The 19,593-nt window shown below is 41.3% G+C and overlaps 2 protein-coding genes and 1 non-coding gene across 4 annotated transcripts; 1 reads left to right on the top strand and 2 right to left on the bottom strand.

The window, feature by feature from the left end:
- Positions 1-546: 546 nt before the first annotated feature.
- Positions 547-628, top strand: Trnal-uag (transfer RNA leucine (anticodon UAG)). Its single transcript has one exon. It is a non-coding gene; the product is annotated as a tRNA-Leu (tRNA).
- A 218-nt stretch (positions 629-846) lies between these two features.
- On the bottom strand, positions 847-14,503 carry LOC110977499 (nuclear receptor coactivator 4-like). The gene is made up of 8 exons (XM_022231708.2): positions 14,446-14,503; positions 10,662-10,794; positions 9,359-9,591; positions 8,646-8,808; positions 7,093-7,171; positions 6,134-6,347; positions 5,658-5,796; positions 847-4,661 (listed from the first exon to the last, which is right to left on the bottom strand). Exons 2-8 carry the CDS (start codon positions 10,776-10,778, stop codon positions 3,252-3,254), a joined length of 2,355 nt encoding a protein of 784 aa, XP_022087400.2. The 5' UTR covers positions 10,779-10,794; positions 14,446-14,503; the 3' UTR covers positions 847-3,251.
- A 637-nt stretch (positions 14,504-15,140) lies between these two features.
- On the bottom strand, positions 15,141-19,565 carry bloc1s2 (biogenesis of lysosomal organelles complex 1 subunit 2). 2 transcript variants are annotated; one of them, XM_022231777.2, is made up of 5 exons: positions 19,364-19,565; positions 18,435-18,554; positions 17,685-17,804; positions 17,117-17,221; positions 15,141-16,361 (listed from the first exon to the last, which is right to left on the bottom strand). In XM_022231777.2, exons 1-5 carry the CDS (start codon positions 19,428-19,430, stop codon positions 16,330-16,332), a joined length of 444 nt encoding a protein of 147 aa, XP_022087469.1. In that variant the 5' UTR covers positions 19,431-19,565; the 3' UTR covers positions 15,141-16,329. The 2 variants fall into 2 exon arrangements, with proteins under 2 accessions (XP_022087469.1, XP_022087468.1); XM_022231776.2 differs by having other exon boundaries at positions 18,435-18,557.
- Positions 19,566-19,593: the final 28 nt, after the last annotated feature.

Consider the following 19,593-nt stretch of genomic DNA (forward strand, 5'->3'; position numbering starts at 1 on the left):
AATGCCGGGACTTGGTGCTAAAAAGATTTGTTGATATTTTAAGAATGTTATGACTTTACATCTGCTCTAAAGCAGCAACAGGGAGAAACTTCAAGTTTTTGGTCTTTCTGCTGATGAAAATTTCCACTATTAATGAGCCAAAGTGCGATGACATCAAAGGCAGAAAAGTTGTGTCTCCACTGAGAGCGTTTACAAATACAATGTATCACACTTTCCCACATTTTCTTGGCGTAAGTTCCTTTTTTCACGTTTATCGTGTTAACCAGCCTGTTTGGACGATAGAAATTACTAACATTCCTTAAAACTTTGATGGGGGGTAATTTTGAAGGACATTGCGTTGGTACTTTTTCTTTGATACTCTCTTTCGTTGAGAGTGCCTCGTGTGACAAAAGCGAAATAGCGCCCTCTCAAATTATTGATGAACGGATTGACTGCGAATGAAGAAAATACCTTCCAACATGAAAACCCACGTCCTCTATATTATACGCTAAATTGACGTGGAAAAACACGTGTACTGTACATTCAACTTCCCACAACCGATTGAAAGGTAGCGTGGCCGAGCGGTCTAAGGCGCTGGTTTTAGGCACCAGTCATTTCGATGGCGTGGGTTCGAATCCCACCGCTGCCATTTTTTCTTTTTTCATCATCTCTGTCCGAAATAAATCGTTGATTTCAATTAGGGTCCATTTAATTAATCACCGATGTGAAGTTACTTTTGCCTTTGAGAACGATACCACAGGGTCAGGGACGCCAACATGAAGCGGGCATATGCGCATAAAACTCTCGAAGAACACTCATCGTACCAAACGCAAAATCCAATCGAAATTTCAACGATCAAACACTTAGTCTAGTTTCAAATGTTACATCCAATCAAACATGGATTTTTATTCTTCCGGAAAAAGCATACATTATACAGCCCTTACTGTCAGAAACGGATTGAAACTGTACGTACTCATATTTTACAAAAAAAAAAATCTTGAAATTATCAACAATATAATCGGACAAACCCCTCTCAATTCCCTAATACATGTACATGTATTTGAAGTTTAACTTTCACCGGTTAAATTCAAGTGTTCCCGCATTACCAAAACTCACGTTACATACCCAACTCTTATAATCATACATGGCCTTTTGATAATCACTACAAATGCATAAATTATTACCCAAAAACAAAATCACACTAACATTTTCATTGCCATAACCTCGAAGACAAGCATCTTTTTTCAGAAGAGATATTTCGGGCGCAAGATAGAGTTGGTTGCAGTGTTTAAAAACGTTCCTTGCTTTAACGCTCAAAACAATTAGAAGTCGTCCAATCTCATTAGGATGGCTGTATGCAGCTAGCTACTACGGAGTTCCTTGGTTTATTCAAGGCGGCTTATTTTTCGCATGCATTGCCTGTGGTAAGACAGCTGTAGAAATATCTGAATTTCCAAGGAAGGCTGAGGGAAAAACCAACCATCTCGCGGTTCTTCGGACCTCCAATTTTACGCCAGTAACAGGTCATCTCCGACCCTTTGCAAAGCAAGATTGGAAAATACAACATGTATTTCAACTCGCAGTGGAGGAATTGAGCCGCAGTTGATATTCGTGTCTGCTTGTTTTTACCAACCCAAAATAGCGAACAAATGGTGTCCTTTTCTCACACTGCTATCCCTGTTGTACATAAATTCTTTTCAGTAATACTAATTCATACTTTCGAATAATTTATACATACATAAAATTGTTACAATGTCTACATTTAATTGGAAAAATAACAGAAGAGAAATGAAACCAAATCAACAGGAAGTAAAGGATCTTATGAGATAACACAAGGGCAGTTGGCAGGGACAATTTATAATTTCTCAATTACTACAAAGTATTTAGCTCAATGACGTTAATGAATTTCAAATATTTAAGCCAAGTCTGTGTTTTCGAGAGACAAAATCATAAAACAGCCTCATCCGGTGAGGCAACTCCAACACTATCTACAGCAAAGGACAAAGCAACATTTCTGTGCATGTTATGGATCTTAATCAAGGTTTCAACCACGGAAATACGAGCAAAGGTTTACCGGATGCAACGCTAAGCAGCACAAGACTTCCATCAGCTAGGGTGCAAAGCTCAAGGTTCGATGTGGAATTTTTTGTACGTACAAGTACCAGAAATATTCTAATAAACGGATTGAGGTATGATTGCATTTTGTGTCTCTATCAGTTTTGTTTGTGCTTTTCAATTATTATCAATCAGCTTCATTATGAATTTGACTTCGAGAGAAAAATGCAGCGTGGATACAAGAACATCTTTCTAAAAACCAGCCAGGTTTATGGCGTGCTCTGGCCTTTTGCAATGCCTACAAAAGACGCTGTGCTGGAAAGTGAGAAAAAGCAAAATGGGGAAAAAGTACACTAGTCTGAGGTACGCATTCAGACCTAGCGGGCCACATTCAAAAGAGAGATCCCAATGCGTTTATACAAGATCTAGATTATGTTTGCTTGAATGCTGTTAGTCCAACTGGCCTTTGAGCAAGAGGGCCGTGCGCAGCGCAGACACACTGTATAAGGCAGAGTCCGAATCACTTGGCTGTGACTTGAAATTACACGGGGCTCTATGGCAAGAGGTTGTGGCTACTGCCACAGACTTGTGTATTCTTTCAAGCCGTAGCCATGTCATTTCAGACACGGCCTACACAGCACGCAACCTCGTGCTACGATCGGTTTGGCTTTTTCACCTCTAAAAGACAGAAAGTTGTAGATTGAATGCTGCACCATCTGATTCAAAGTATTTCAGTTTGGGTTAAATGTACTGCATTCCCTGATCCAATGTTATCAAATTTCACACACACTTTCAAACACAGTGAATTCAACATAAATACTAGTATGCTTTAATTTGATATTTTTAGGTGATCTACGATCTGATATAACTGCTTAAAGTGTCACTCTGAAACTGTATCAAAGTTTTACCAAATAAAAAATTTGGATTCAGTTGTTTATGAGGGGGGAAAACAACCTAGCTTCTTCAACAATCTCTGGTGAAGTTTGGGTTCACTGTGGTGGGATCAAGGTTGAGACATGGGTTGGCAAAAGGTTATGGGTTGCAAGTCATTGGTCACATATGCCTTGGTGAAATACCCTTGCTTGAATTTTTTTAATGTATTTCTTACTTGCTGTGACAGGGTGACAGGGACTGTCCCTGTTTAGGAATGGAAAATTTCTAATAAACGATGTCACGAAATCACACATTGAAATCTGCATGGCGTCTAATCTCTTAACTCAAATGACCAGCCATTTCTCGGTGTCTGATTTTTCATCAAAGCACGGGAACACTGTGCTGGGACCGGAGGCTGGGTCTCCGACCCCTGGGGTGGAGGAAACCAATGATGTGAAGTTCCCTTTGGTCTGACTCTCTGTTGTAGAGAGTGAGCAGCGAGAGAGCCATTCGGACATTTCTTCCCCACACTCTCTGTTGTCCTGACTTGTCGTGGCAACGAGCCACAACTTTTCTGAGACTTCAAACATCGAGTCTGAGCTCTCTTTTTCTAGGTGCGTTAGAGGACTTTTTCGCAACCAATCTGAGTACTTATCAAAGCTGTTTGATTTTTTGGAGAGCTCCACCAATGGGGATGGAGCTACGTCAACGGATTCCTTTTCACGGTTCTGCACAGCAAGCCATTTGTAATCTTCATCTGAAATCTGGGGGAGTTTGGTTTTCTGGTCAACTTTGATCAACCAATCAGATATCTCCTCTGACCTTTGGGCAAAATAGGCTGTCAAGGGGCACTGGAAAGGACACTGGTAATTGGTTGAGGTTATGCTTGAGTCGCTTTGCTTAGATAGCCAATTAGAGGTCTTGTCTGACTGGGAGTGAACAAAAATTTCGAAGGCCGGCGTGGAGTACGGAGTTTTGCTGTGATCTATGCTCTCACGGTGCAGCCAATTGGAAATGCTAGAGGTTGGGATTGCATAGAAATCAGAACCAAGATCAAGGTTTTGAGGAGGGTCATTGTGTTGGATCAACCAATCCGAATGCCTTTCTGATCTCTCCTTGAAATACCCATCCAAGGGAGACGCTGGATTGGTTGTAAGGCATGACCGCCCCTGCACGAGCCAATCAGACGGCTCACTAGAAAGGTGCTCGAAGTATCCATGTGCCACCTCACACGGACCTCTTTCCTTGACCCCACTCATTAACCAACTGGACATATCCTTTGATTGCTGCTTTATGAAATCATCAATGGGAGAAGCCATATCATTGGACGTTGTGTGTACTTCCTTGCCTCGAGCCAACCAATGGGATTGCTCCCCCTGGGGAAGCAGCCAGGACACCTCACCCTCGCCCGATAAACTACCATTTTTTCCCCGGTTCTTACAGGTCTTGCTCTGCGGCAACGAGGACGACAGTTCGGCGTGGCCGAGACAGCAATTGGTGTCGCAGACACACTCGGAGAAACTCTTACAAGGCTCGTTGGCTCGGCATACATCTTCCACCTTGGGGAGAGCCCTCTTCAACCACTTACTCTTGTCTTCCGCCTCCTGCCAATCCAGGTTCTCCTCTCCTCCGGTGTCCTCCTTGGAACTCGCCAGCCAAGTGTGGATATTGAACGCTGTCGAGTCAGGAGCAGGGGTGGATGGGACAGCCTCTTGGATGCAGAGGAGAGCGTCAAGATTCTCTATTTCGTAGAACTGGGAAAAAGCAAAGGAAAGTATAAATTTCCCTGATGTCTGAGCCCTATTTGGTCGAAAAACCAGACCTCGGTGTAACATTAACTCAAATTACAGAATTTCAAGATATCATGCAAGACTTATTGGTGAACAGAGCATTGTCGAATGCGAACCATTTGATTACCCTCTATTTCGTATTTGTCATATGCTGTGCACAAAGTATGGCAGAGAGCCAAGTGCAAGGACTTCAAACATAGAGGATACAACTTGAACACAGCAATTTTAAAATTCCCCTCCATTTCATGTGTACATATGTATCCTTACAATTTCCGAATTTTAAATTCCGACTGTATGCTGTACTGAGGCCTGTGAAATGTGCGAGTGGGTAAACAATGAGAAGTCATCAAGCTATCAGCAAAAATATGCCCTCGGTTGGCTTCATGACTGGGCCACACGACAATCTTGGCAGCTTCACTTAGAACCAATTAATGCCTGCACAGGGTTCTCACAGAAATCTGAAAAACACATTCCATGACTTATCCAAGACTTTCTGAACTAAAATATGACAATTACCATGACATTTAATGTCATTTTTGTAGAGAAAAGTTGTTTGGTATTATGAAGTGGAAGACTGCCATGGTCACTACTACAGACTGACAAGGATAGCTTGTAAATTTATCATTAATTCTGTTATCACATAAAAAGAGTCCCATCAAAAATAACCCTTTCATGGTCTTGATTTCCATGACTGTTTTCATGACAGGGGGATTCCAGGACATACAATTTTTTCTAGTTTTCATGACTTTTCCTTGACTTTTCAGGAAACTTTTTTCCAAGCTTTTCAGGATATTCCATAACAATGGGAAACCTGCTAGATTAAAGGCTTTGTTCAAAATGTGTGGCTGTGGCTAGGAAAAGCATACAAATCTATGGGTATCAGTTGCAGCCGCTAGCTAATAGCTCACATAGGTATACATATCATTGCTAGCCACAACTACGTGGCTAAGGTCTGCCTACCTGCGGGCCTTGCTCTGAGGCAACACAAGCGCATGCGAGCTTGGGACATGACGGCACACCCTCAACTTTCTCTTCTTCTTCGTCTTCCATCTTCTGTTCGTAATTGACTAGCCATGCTTTGGCATCTTCCGATGTCTCCCTGTTTGAAGGCGACACAAAGAATCCCTCCGTCTTTAGAGTTGGAGATGGAAATTTGTACGAAGATGACACTTTGGGGACTACAACGCCCTCCGCATATGAAGAGACGAATGTGTTCCAACATGAACTGAAATGCATTTTGCCTAAATCTAATATGAAAAATGTGAAAATCCACCACCGGGTTTAGCAGGGTGAAAAATGAATCTGGAAGATTTGAAAGGACACATGACTGGAAGATTTGAAAGGACACATGGCTGGTCACATGGATTGTAGCATACTTTAAAGGATTCCAGAACGTTCCTAGAAGAAAAACAAAGGGAATTAACTTTAAACTTTACCTATAGTAGCTCATGTCCATTTTGAATTGCCGCTGGGCGTGGTCTCGATCCAACAGCCAGTCACTCAGCGGTGAGTTCAGGAGTTCGTTGATGAAATTGAAAGTTGCCTGGGGCCCCGAGGAAGGCCACACCTTGGGTTCTGTGTCCACCGGCCGATCGGGCAGGATGTCAATGTCCGTCTCTGATTGGTCCTCGTCAACCATTACGAAATCGTCTGGCAAAGGAGGAACAGTGGAGAGACATGAAGCAAGACACGCAATACCGAAGCATGCACTTGCAATTTCCATAAATTGAATAAAGCTCCTTAAAAATCAAGACTGTAAAGTGAATAGTTACAGACAATACACTGCACTCAACTAAAAGACTAGAGCACAAAGAAAAGAGTGAGAGTTGTGGAATGACAGTGTGCATCCGGCGTGTAGGATTAGTGGTTTTGTGCGATCGCTCACTCGCGCTGCCTTATCGATCGATCCTGCATGAAATCTGTCGACTCCACTATCATCAGTCCATCGCAAGGTCATTTTGAAATGGGAAAGTAAAATCTGAGATTTTGTTAATGATCACCTGACCATGCAGACTGTGCCAAACAAAAATCTACAGGCAGTTTTGCAGGATCCACTTTTGACAGCATGATTTCTTCCAACTCTTCCCACACTGTCTTGATTCAGAGATGCTCAGTTATAGAGAGCGTTGCAGCACGAGTGTATCAATTGTTGGAAGCAACATGGTGGACAATGCCTCAATAGCTACATGCTTGTGCTGAACACATGATGAACAGCTACTTTGGTTCCAAAGTCTGAAGTTGGCACTACTCTCTCTATGTACTGCTCTAATTCGGGCGGGTTCTGCTACTATCGTTAACCTGTTGACTGCCGTACGCAACAAGGTCCCACATCATGGTACGCTATTTGTACAACGCTGCATTGTACGGCTTTGGACTAACAAGAAGAAAAATGTACCTTCATCAACAATGGAATTGGAGGTTGTGTTCCTGGCAAGCCAATCAGCAGGCTCATAAGAAAACTGGTAGGATGTAGTCTGTAGAGACAGAAAAGCTGGTATTAATCAGGGGTATGATTGGAAGAAATTGAAAAATCCACAAAATAATAAACAGACAGTTGGAGGGTCCCTCAGGAGCGCGAGGTCCATGGTATACGCATGTGTGTGCCTATAGGAACCCCTTCAAATACCCATTTGTAAAAACACTGTAATGGTAAACTTCAGATTTTAAAACTGCCTGTTTGAAAAATCCGGAAATCAGGAAAACCTGAAATCAGAAAAAATCCAGACAAATCTCAGCCCTGATTAAAGATATGAATTTGAATATATTCCAATTTTCAGTGCAACACTTTTTAGAAAAAACTATACATATCAACTGTCTCAAATCCATCTGAACTTTCCATAATAATGGTCCTTCACTTACAGATCTTGGCTATTTATAATGACCCATGTACTGATTTCTTCATTCAATCTTTATGTGGAAGCTCACAGGTATGTTTCTCTACACACGAGGTAAGTTAAACTTTAAGCTACCAAGAAAGACGATAACCCCCAACCCCCATGGTGTATGTAAATTAGGATTGAAGACTCTTAGGGTTCAGCTTTAGGTTTATTTATCAAAATCTTGCCTCAACTGTTAAAGATCACTCCATTTATAGAGAAAGATTCTAAAGTTATCCGCATCTGATTCCCACACTTATGAAGTCAACAAAAGAAGGAGAGCTTTATTTGGATTTGCTTGTGGTTTCATGATTGTACAATTTTTTCTATTTTTGAAACAAGTTATATTTTTGTTGGGGGGGGCAGGTTATAAATGTTTAAATAATGGCAGACTGCCAAGTAACCCGCACAATAAACCAGCCCAGACTTGTTCTGTTAACTTAAATAGCACCCACAGCACGTATGGTATTTATAAAACCGGTCACGCCACAAGAAAGCATACTGATCAATACACTACCTTTGGACCCTAATATCACAAAGTTGAAAAAAATTGAAAAGGAACAACTACATGTAGAAAAGTTCAGAAACCTTTTGCCTGTTGACAGATCGTAAGATAGTATTTTTAAAAATACTTATCAACCATTATAACTTTGACAATATTTAATCATTTGGCCAGTAAATGATCTTTGCACTCTAAAACTGCACGTAGGCCTTGAAGCCAGAATATTGGGGGGGGGGAGGTGATGCAGAGTTTGGGTCAAAGGTCACTTTGCAATCTTTCTGACAGGCATGAGCCAGTGTGTGGTGGAACAGGCAAAAAGCCATTCAGTGCGATCAGGCACACTTTTCAAAACATCTCCACTTGATTGGAGGGACGTCGTTTCTCGGCAACATAGACATGGAATCAAAAGGAAATTGAAACCTTGAAAAAGAATCAAAAAGATGTATGACATGCCTTGTTTGCACTGAACGTGAATCAAAAGAGACTGCATATGCAAGATCTGTTTCTGTTTGATCTTAGAACATGAGTTAACTTTTGATACATGGGAATAACAATGTCTGGCTTGAGTACCTGATGTTTTTGTTGAGATTTTCCCGCATCCAAGTCGTAGCTCCAGCGGGGCCGCTTTGCCTCAATTTCTCCAAAGTCATGGATGGCCCTCCTGAGGCTAGCCATGTCAGCTTTGAAATTGATGGATGTGTCTTCCAGAGGCTCCAAGTTGAGTAGATCCAGTCTGTGCATTAAAAGGGCAACACTTTGAGTTAAGCTGGTTTTCTCCTTCACAACATTTCACGTATAAAAGCATTTCCGGGATGCAACTTCTAAAGGCGAATATTTCTATGACATTAAATCTGTTTGAAGAACTTAGATGGCAAGGGATAACACACTTCCCAGTCAACTAATTTTCCATTGCTACACGATGTACTGTACACCGATTAACTGTTGATAAGATATGAGTTTTGCATCAGGGAGATATTATTTTCTACTGGGATTTTTGTCCTCCATCGACATACTCATATATGTAATCCACCATCCCAAAACCAGGCTGAAGTCGATATTTGTGATGTTGGACAATTCCTCTCCTTCAGCTTTTTTTTACACCTCAAAGTGATCCATGTTAAATTGAAATTCTGTGTGCAGTAAGCTTCTTACGGGTAGTGATAGCTGTAAAACTCCCATGAAAATCTGAACAGTGGAAGTCACATACTACTGCACACTCATTAGAACATGTCATTAGAATGTAGACCAATTGCTTTACATTTCAAAATGAATATCAGCCTCACCGGGCTAATGCAACGGCCAGCTCTTCATTCAGTGAGTTGTCCTCTCCTTGGCGTTGGGCCAACTCCAAGAGGCGTTGCAGGCCCCCCAGCTCTTGTGTCAGGCCTGCCAGGTGCTCCCGCAGGAGTTGGTCCTGGATGCGCAGGATCAGGTCCACCTGGTCCAGCAGCCAGACCTCCCGGTTCCGCAGCGCTTCCAGCTGGCGTGACAGGGCGGCGTGGATCTCGCTTTTGGCCTACAAGAATCAGGGATTGCGGGTTGGGAATGACATCAAGTGTGATTTAGAAATTGTTTGAAATCCGTCTTTTTAAAATCAGTGTTTTAGAAACACCCTCTAGCAGGAATAAAAGGTCTCACAGTTTTTTCGAAATGAATGTTCCCCAACCGAAAATAACAAGTTGCAAGTCGTCAGAGCCGCTGTTGAATTAAAGGCCTTTCAAAGAATAGCACAGAAAAAAATCTACACAACCTTTCAAGTTTAATACCTACGTCTTTATCACGATGCCAAACTGAGTGATAAAGACTTATGATAAAAAAAACTGCAGTTTGCTCTTTCCAAAACAAAAACTGGCACTCAATTAAAATTATTGAAAAATGGTTTTGAGACTAATTTTTGTGGGTTCTAGTCCTATGGAATCCACTCTCTTCCCCTTTAATTTTTTTTCTTTTGAAAACCCCTATACATAATTTTTTTTCAGTGCACTTTCTTTCACACCTTGCGAAGGGCATCTAGTCAGGCTGAACAAGCTTTTCCCAAACTGCAAACACCGATTCAGTACGACACAAAGAGGGCAAGTCTGGGGCTTTGATTAACCAAGGCCACCTCCTTCACCTGAGATGATTCAAATGCCCCGGGGGAATTTATGCCTTTTCATTACACAACAGGATTTATCAATGCATCTAAGCAGACCACACTTAGCAGTGACAAGGGCAAATGCACTTGGTGTTTATGTGACCTCAGTACAGGTCACGGTAGGATGATTCTGCGTATTTCAGATACACAGAAGACCATTTACTTCATAAATGCATTCTATCGTTTCTCAAAAGGGGGACCAAAAGGGTGAATGCACACCGCACTAGTTCCCCTTAAACTGTATGTACATAGACACTTTACAAACACAGGGATATTTTCATTGCAGATTTTTAGAGAAAGATTTTCTTAGCTCTAGAGCAAAACAATAGAAATCCTACACCAATCAAAACTGTGGAAACAGGTGTTCACATTTGCTGGGGCTTTGCCACTTGTGTGGAACTGACAGAGCTTACATGCACAGGCTAGCAGTAGAAGAGTTCCGGGCGACTTACCCCAAGGGCGCTGCTGTTAAGTTGCTCCTGCTTCTCAGCGATGCTGGCTATGGCATCCTGAATGCACGCCACCTTCCTCTGAACCTGGCCCAAGAGATCTTCGCATCCCTCCGCCATTGCAGCTCAGCGACAACTGAAAAGTCAAACAGGCCCATTGAAAGGTCACCAGTACAACATGGTAGGGCTCACTGATCATCAAATAAATCTGCATATAAAAAGGGTACCTGTGCACTGTACCAACCGGTAGTCATCAACTGAGCGGGTGTAAACACAAGCAAAATCAACAAATTGCACGCAGCAAAAATTCTGATCAACAGGTGAATAGAATTCATCTGTTGTTACTGAGACTGTCTTGATGTAGTTTTGTTGTTCTTGTTCCTATTATTGTAGGGTCTTTGGGTAATAAAACCAAGGATTTCTCAAAAGCACCTCAGGCAATGTAGCTCATAAACCTGAAGATAAGAGATGAAACAATGGGAAGCAGTCACAGTTTTAGAGGTGGGACGAAAACCCCAGAAGAATATTCCGGATGAAACCCACAGAATCAGGTAGGGACTGAAAACCCAATCCACTGTGTAGACCCAGCCAGAAATCAAACCTGAGCCACCGGTGAAAGGTGAAAACCTAGGAGAGAACCACTACGTCAACCTGACCCCCCCCCCAAAAAAATCTGTCTGCAAAGCTCATCAATCTGTTGGTGCAATGGATACTGAACCTTTGTCTACTTTCCGTGTTATTTATGGGCAAAACTCACACAAAAACACTTTCGACTGGAATTGAGCTTGTGAAACAGACATCTAGGAATTGCCCCATGTCTGGGGCCCCATTGATGGGGGCGACAGGTGCTGTCGGGACGACAACAATGGCTTGTTGTTACTTTGTTGATTGGGTCCCGGTCCACGAAGTTTAAATAACGGCCAACGTTCTGGCTAAATGCACATTTATGGAGCTAGCAGTACTGTACTTACTTTAACAGCACTAAATACAATTTTTTTCTTTCTAGTCAACCTCTAGGGGTTACAACCAGAGTTTGTAAGTATTTTGGTGACAACAACAAATGACAGCCCCAACTCTGCTGTGTTACCATTTAGTACACCAGACTTCAAACAATTCAGGCTGGGAATGGCAGCACTACAAACTGCAAACAAAACCCAGGTGGTTCCTTGTTTAACTTTTACCCCACCTCCCTTATTTGCCAACTTGTTTGGCAAAATTACACCCTAAGTTAAAATATTTGCAGGCCTTCTCAAACATGCCTATACGGCAATTATCAGTAACTTCTGATCTCCAAATTTGATATGCGGTCCCAACAAAATGATAATACAGGTTCTGCTGCAAGTCAAATACAAGTAAAACGTAAGCACTGTTGATATATCGATATGGATTTGATATTGATAATGCTGATGTCAATTTTTGGGTAATATTGATTTTTTGAAAATATGGTGTTTTTTGGGAGAAATATCAAAAATATCAAAACTTTGAAAACATCAATATTGAAAAAGATGTCAAAAATATCGCTACTGAGGAACGAACTTTATTGAAAAATACGAAAGTGCATCGTCACATTACCGTAATTTTCGATAAACCACGGCTTACATGGGATTCTCGCACTCAATAATTCGTGTACACTTTGCCTCGAAAATATAAAAAAATTTATCCTCCAAAACAGGTAATTATAGGTGCTAACCACACACACGTAGACTAGCACCACATGCTGATGATATCGCTATGCACGGCAGCGTATATCCCATCCCATGTAGGTAACATACGCAATACGGGCGCTAGAACATTTCGCAAAAGTGAATTGGATCGCATCATTACGGTGTAGGGGTGTACCCTTAAAACAATTTACCAGTAATTCATGCCTGTTATAATACCTTGAAAATTAAAATGAATAAAATTTGATATATCGATAATATCAATATTAAAAAACTGATATATCGGTATCAGCCAAAATACAATATTGTCGGTGCCTGGTAAAACGTTGCATAAATCATGAACAGGAAAAGTGGCTTCCGAATTGAGGATCAAGCTCAAACTTTTGGCTCTTGTTTAACCTTTACCAGCTGGAACCCTGACTCTCAAAGAAATTTTTTTTCTTTTACCTTGAACTTTTACCACATCAGCTAGAAAGTCTGTTCCATGTTAGTACCATGCCCAGCACGAGAAAGAAACCATGGTTTGGCACAATCGAAGTACCGTAATGCTACAACACAAGGATAGTCACATGTCAAACAGGGTTTATCGTCCATCAGTAACCACTGTTACCAAAGGCCCAATATTTACTCAGTTATTTTTCCTGCTGTCACAATTGCAAAAAAAGGGGGAAAAATGCAGTATTTGGGGGTTTTGGGGGGAAACTCCAATACAACAGTTCCTTCTATGGTTCCATGGTTGCATGTATATTGTCATTGTGAACTCATTTTGATGAGATGGAATTTGGACATTTTTAGTGCATTTTCAGGCAGTAGAGCCATGTGGTCAAGTAACGAATACCTATATGTAGTAACAAACAGCGAATTTAATATCTGTTCAATGTTGGCTGCTTAACAATAACCTATGGCTGGTTCACAGCAACATACCCTATCTTGTCACTCATAAATCTAGGGGTCGGCAAAATCCACATTTGGCACAATTGGCCGATCTGCGCAACCACTCAACCACTCTTCACAATTAGTAGATTCTGTATAAAAATACCAACTTTATTACCCTTTTTTGAAATAGTCTTTCACAGTCACAAATAAGATTTCAGATATGGTGATTGGCTGACGCCAGAATTATCAACAAATCACAGAATAAGAAATACCAATTGTGCAATGATCAAGTAATTACGCAGAACGACCGATCGCATCCATAAAGACCTTTTTCCTGTGATATCACAATTATGCTGGACTGCGATGTGTTGCGATGGAAATGGTGCATAGTGTTGTGGTGGCAATCTAAGTTAAACTAGTCAAGCATGCAGCGTTCGTACATGCATTTGTGAGTGGTTAAAGCTGCCTGTAGGAATTATATGCAATCACCCTGGCCGAGGAGGTCCACATGTGGTGGTATTTTCAAGTGGGTGAAAAAGGTCTATGGTATAGGCCCTGCTTCGTTTGACTTTGGTCTGTTTGTCATTTTCTGTACAAGAGTCATGGGAAGAAATACCTGGGGGGGGGAAAGAAAATAAACTACTACGACAATCATGTGACCTGGTTACAACAAAAACACATCCAACTCTGTGTGTGATGACCGAGTACACGTATCCATGGCGGTCATCAGCCATTCCTCGGTCGAAAACGCGCACGTAGGCGCTAGGCCCACGCCATGCACCGACAACAAAGATAAGGCATGCAAAGATGGGCCTCGACGCAAAACGTGTTTTCTACAGGCCTAACTCTAATCGGCAATGTCATCAATATCACTTTCAAAGCATAAGCAAAGCTGAAGGATGTTCATTATTTTAAAGCCACCATACACCGGAACCACCCGGTTCACAAAAAACTGGGTCAACATCCATCACTAAGCCGGTCATCGTGGTCGAAAATCCAGGGTCACTCAAGTCGGGCCACGACGTACGTGTACAATGTACTGTACATGTACATGTATAGTACAGTACATGTACGTACATTTCACAGGCGCAGATTGGTGTAGGTAGGCCTATGCCAATTTATTGTCTGTAGGATTTTAGTGATGCACCATTAACCAAACAGAGTTGATCTTTAAATATCAAGCCTTACTTCAGCATAGTTTTCAGTGTCATCGTTGGATTAAATATGGAAAATATGACAGATTTTCTTACCGTCTCACCGTGGCAGGACAGCCGCTTGTATCAACGGATCAAGCCTCCTCGCCTGCAATAGCTGCGCCGCGCCGGCCGGCCGTAAATTATCTATTCATTATATTCATAGTTGACCTTTTACCGCGCACCTTGGAGACGGTGATTGGTCAAACCAGCACTAGCGCTTTTAATTTTATGAGCAGATGTAGCCATTTCCACATCACTTGCTGCGAAATATGGGAAATGGCTACAGCTATTAGCTCGGTCTCCTAGGTCCTCGTGTCAGTCGCAGCCACAATACTTTTGCTCGTGGCAATCACAATCACGCGGGGGCGGGTGTTGGTCGGTGAAGGTTGCCAATGTATTTCTCCTGGTCGACATTTTTAAATGGCCTTTGACGGTGGGCGGAAATTCCGATGGAGGTCTTTTGCTCTGGCCATTTCCCCTCTGGCCGGGGTCAAGTGACCATGTCCCATCAAAAACAATAATTCAATCAGCTTTTGAAGGGAAAAACGTGTATTTGCATGGTTTTATAGGGCTGCAGAAAGATGTAACAAAAGTAGGCTAACAAACTATTCTGAATATTGTAAACACCAATAAATATCACATCAGAAAGAAAAAAAAAATTCTACAAAGTATTGAAAGTATTGAAACTGCTCTTCTGTTTCTTTTGACCAGTTCACTTTGTCAAAATCAAACAAGTTTTGCAATGGATATGATTTTCTTTGCGTTCATTTATTTACAATAGTTTTTATTTACAACACAGACAACTGATTTAGTTACATTCGCATAAAACTGACTTACAATCACACAATGTGGTCAGTCACTCCTAACATGACTATAATGATACTGTGGGCTATATGCTTGAATTTTTTGCTTTGACGAGTATAATATTCCAACTTGACATCTGACTACATGTACAATGTCCCTCGAAGAGCAACTATTCTTCATGTTATTTACCATGATCTTTATGCAAAATTCAATCAGATTCATTGTGATTTACACTTGGCTTTGAAAGTTTGGGCTACACGAGCAAAACAGTTTCTGAAAAGTTTTCGCCTCCCTCAAAACATTTGGCTGGGACCACACCTGTTTGCCTGAACAAACTGCAGTTCTGAAAAGTGTTCAAAACAGTCTTGTAAAATTAACACTGACCCCATGTAGAATTTCAGGTTAAACTTATAACTATGATCATCCAGAATGCACATTTTGTGAACGAATTCCACGTTAGAATAAAGTAAATTTTATTAAGGGAATAACAATGTGCTTGGCCGGTCTTAAACGTTGGTTTCAGCACATATTTTTTCATATTCATAAATACCCTTTTAGTCAGAGAGACAAAAGAAGTCAATATATGATGGATATCCAATGACTTTGTTCCAGAATTCTACTTGTATTTTCTGAACACCCTGTCCATTTTATGGTATATTCCTTGTGCAAGTTGCTAAAAAAGAATCTCCTTAAATGGACTTAGCACGCATGTGGTGAGCTGTGTGCAGACAGACTGTTTACTAATCAGAATTGATTAACTGTCTCGTGTCCAGTTGCTGGCGCATTATTTACGCAGCGGGCATTATCAAAATGTTAATACATGGTCAAGTTGCACGTTGTTGAATAGGGAGACTGAGATATTTATGAATATTAAATATAAAAATAGCAGTGGGTCACATGACACATCACATTACCTTCCATATTTTTCTCCATCCTCCACAAAGTAATTCTGATTATAAACCAAACATTTCAATCACAAATAAATGGTGTAAGGAGTTATTTCTTCATGCATATCAACACACTTGATGTGTTGGAATTTTTCAGGAATTCTTGTCCTGTCCTTTGAGTTGGCAAGGTTAACTTGTAGTAATCATGTCCCTGGGTCGTGTAGCATACCTACGTTGAGAAATCACCTCATCTTTTCTCTAGGTGTTTAAATTTAGCTTCTGTGGAAGGGAAGAAATGAAAAAGAACGCGCATTGCACATCAATTATAGAATGCTGTGGTATAACATATACAAAATCCAATTTACGTTCTTCTTGCCCAGAACATGGCTGACTTCACACCTTCACAGACGATTGCTACCTTTAGTACGGATGTCTGATTGCCAGAGTTGTTGACTACAATTACTGACCAGACCCAAGTTGCAACTCTTCTGACCAGAGACTTGATTTGACTCAGGGAAAAAAAAGACTTAAAAGACCTTGACTCGATTGGAACACATGTGATCTGACAGCCAAGGTTTGTTGAAATAAATATTGTGCGAGAGAAATGTACTTGCATCTGTGATTTTCAATGTGCAAGACCCAAAATTGACGAACTTCATCATGCTGATGTTTTGTCACAAGAAATATTAGCCAATTGAGATACAAAATAAAGCAGATAGGCCAAACAGTGAACCTGCTTTGCAAAACATCATCCACGTTGGTCAAACCATCAATGTTAAAAGAATGTCAGAAAAGTATGCAAAAGCAATGTAAGACAGGCTTGCAAAAATGACTTGGGACTTGACGCGAGAAAATTGGACTTGACCTTGGAAAATGATTCGGTGATGACTTGACTAGTAAAAAAAAAGGATGAGTGACTTGACAGCAGAAAAATGACTTAGATACAACACTGGTGGTCCTAAACGTTTGACAACCTAAAGTTTCAAAGTGCCACCTTTGCAGCAATTTCATGTTATTTGGATCCCAGACTTTACCTAGTCTTCTGGCATAGGCGTCCAATCTCAGCGCAGCCTGCTCCAGACTCAGCACACTCTCTTCAATTTGGTCCACCTGGGCCAAGTAGGGTTCCAGGTTCTTGTCTGAAGGAGGAAAAGGTGTTGAAACAGTCCAAAAACTTTGTCAATTGTTAATTCACTTTGTATGACTTAACTCAACCAATCTGTATCCATTTCAACATCATGATAAAACATCTGAAGTATTTAAATATAATACACGAACATGCATGGATTCACAAAAAGGTATGTGGTTATTAAAAGTACTACTTCTGAATGGAAAAGTACTCCACATATTAATAGCACTTAAAATCAGGAAGAGTAAAATTTTGGTTATGGACAAATCTGGCAACCATGGTAACACGGTCACTGGTCATTTTGTAGTGGCCCCTACCAATGAAGGTAAGCACTGTGATAACTACTGTACGAAGCCACTGTTCTGTGACAGCTGCCGTGTACAAAAACCCAACACAATGCTTTCTGCCATTGATGGGGGCCATCGGAATGTCAAGTGAACCGTTGCTATGATTCGTCTACAGGAGGTTCTTACACTTCTCATCTAGGTTCTTCATGTCTCGTTCAATCGCAACAGCCATCTGTTTCATGTCCTCGTACTTCTTGGAGGTCAACCTATTCATGTCTTCGAGGAGTTTGTAGTCTTCTGCAGTTGCTATTAATAAAAAAATAAGTTCCGTCCCACATACATGGGGGTAAGTATACCAAGCAGTGATCATCCACACAGCCAAGCAAAAAAAGGAACATGTTCATGGTACCAGCCTGCACGGTATTTGGAAACCTTTTGATTCCTGATGTTGGGAAAAGTTTCTCAGAGGTTTCTAAACTGCTTAATATTCAGGGGTACTTGAAGGTGATTAGCCATCTGTCCACTTGTCCAGAGGACCGGCAAAGATTATTCAGGACAGGCAGTTTTTGCTTGTATGAAATTTACAAACCCCAATTTATTCCACAAATCTTTTAAACCTAAGAAAAAAATCTTTATGTTTTCATCCACAGCATTAGTTACAATGGAAACATGGGCTCAGATAGCACACAGGGGTACCACTTTTTATAAATTTTGCTGGGAGTGGACAGGTGGTTAACACTGCTAAGGAAAGGATGGCAGATATTTTAAATCCTGGATGAAACCCTGCGTTTAGCCACGTGACTCTGTCTTAGAATGGACAGCAACGCCAACTGAGTCACAGGCCTGGCGCATTCTGAACCTACCATAATAGCATCAACTGTGAATCATGTATTGCTGGTTCTTGGCTTAGATTTCCCAATGATTCCGAATACCCACCAGCAAGATCTCCTCTGATGTAGGCTGTCATCTTGGTGAACATGTCCCGTGTCAGCTCGGCAATGTCGTGGTCTGGCTCCATTGCTTCTGTCCCTGTCTCCACACCGACTTCGGAACTTTCTACTGAAGTATAATTGAATGAAAATTGGAGAGGGTAAAAAAACAATCAGCATTGATTTTGCACAGACTGAAGGTTTGCTATTTAGCCTAGTTGATTATGGCATGTTGGGAATATGTACAGAACATATGGTGTACATGTACAAATGTAGTTATTTCAGCTTTCATACACGGACATCTCTAACCTTTCCCTGCACTAACACAACACCCTACCAAGTGATAACTGATAACGTGTCTTAATAGTCAAATTTGGTGGGGAAAATATTGAAGCATTTAATTTAGAAACACTTTGAATTTTTCAGACCAGAGCATTTATGCACATGATGCACAAAGTGGAGTCTAGCTACGTGTATGGAGCTCCTAAATGTTGCTTGTTTTGTCCTTTGACATGTTTGAAAAAGCCACTGCAAAATGCTCGTAAGGCTGGAAACAAGTTATTCTCTTGACGACAGGGAGCATGTGCTACCCAACCACACGGGACTGGACACACCTCCCCCTGTGGCGCACAATTAGGCATCATTCATGTCGTCACGGATCACATCTGCTCTTTCTGCGCCGACTTTTTGATCAGTATTTACGCCGTTTACACACGTACATGTGTATTTCACCATGGCCTTGCTGATTCCAACCTAGAGCCACAAATACGGCTGTAGTAGCTCTCTTTCACAATCTGTCTCTTATGTGGTGGCGTCAGATAAGAGACAGAGATTAAAAGAGAGCCACTACAGCCTTAGTATTTGTGGGCCTAGCCTAATCCCAACACACCCTCTATCTACATGTACATGTACATCATTCGGCCCTTCATGTACTACCTCTCCTGAGCTTTTTCTCCGCATCACCAGCAGCCTCTGAATCAGTGGTGTTGTCAGCCTTTTCCATTTCCAAGCTTTTTTTTATACAAATTATTAGTTAGCTTAATTAAATTTTTTTGGAACAGCAAGGGTTCTAAAAGTAGACTACAACTCGTGCGGGTAGGAAGACGCTTTCATTTGTGTGGATCTTGTTAATATTGCAGCGAATGAGCTGATAGAGCGCCCTCAAT

Source organism: Acanthaster planci, linkage group LG19 (genome assembly GCF_054643075.1).
Source record: "Acanthaster planci isolate LZ-2023a linkage group LG19, COTS_SCS, whole genome shotgun sequence".
Classification (NCBI taxonomy): domain Eukaryota; kingdom Metazoa; phylum Echinodermata; class Asteroidea; order Valvatida; family Acanthasteridae; genus Acanthaster; species Acanthaster planci.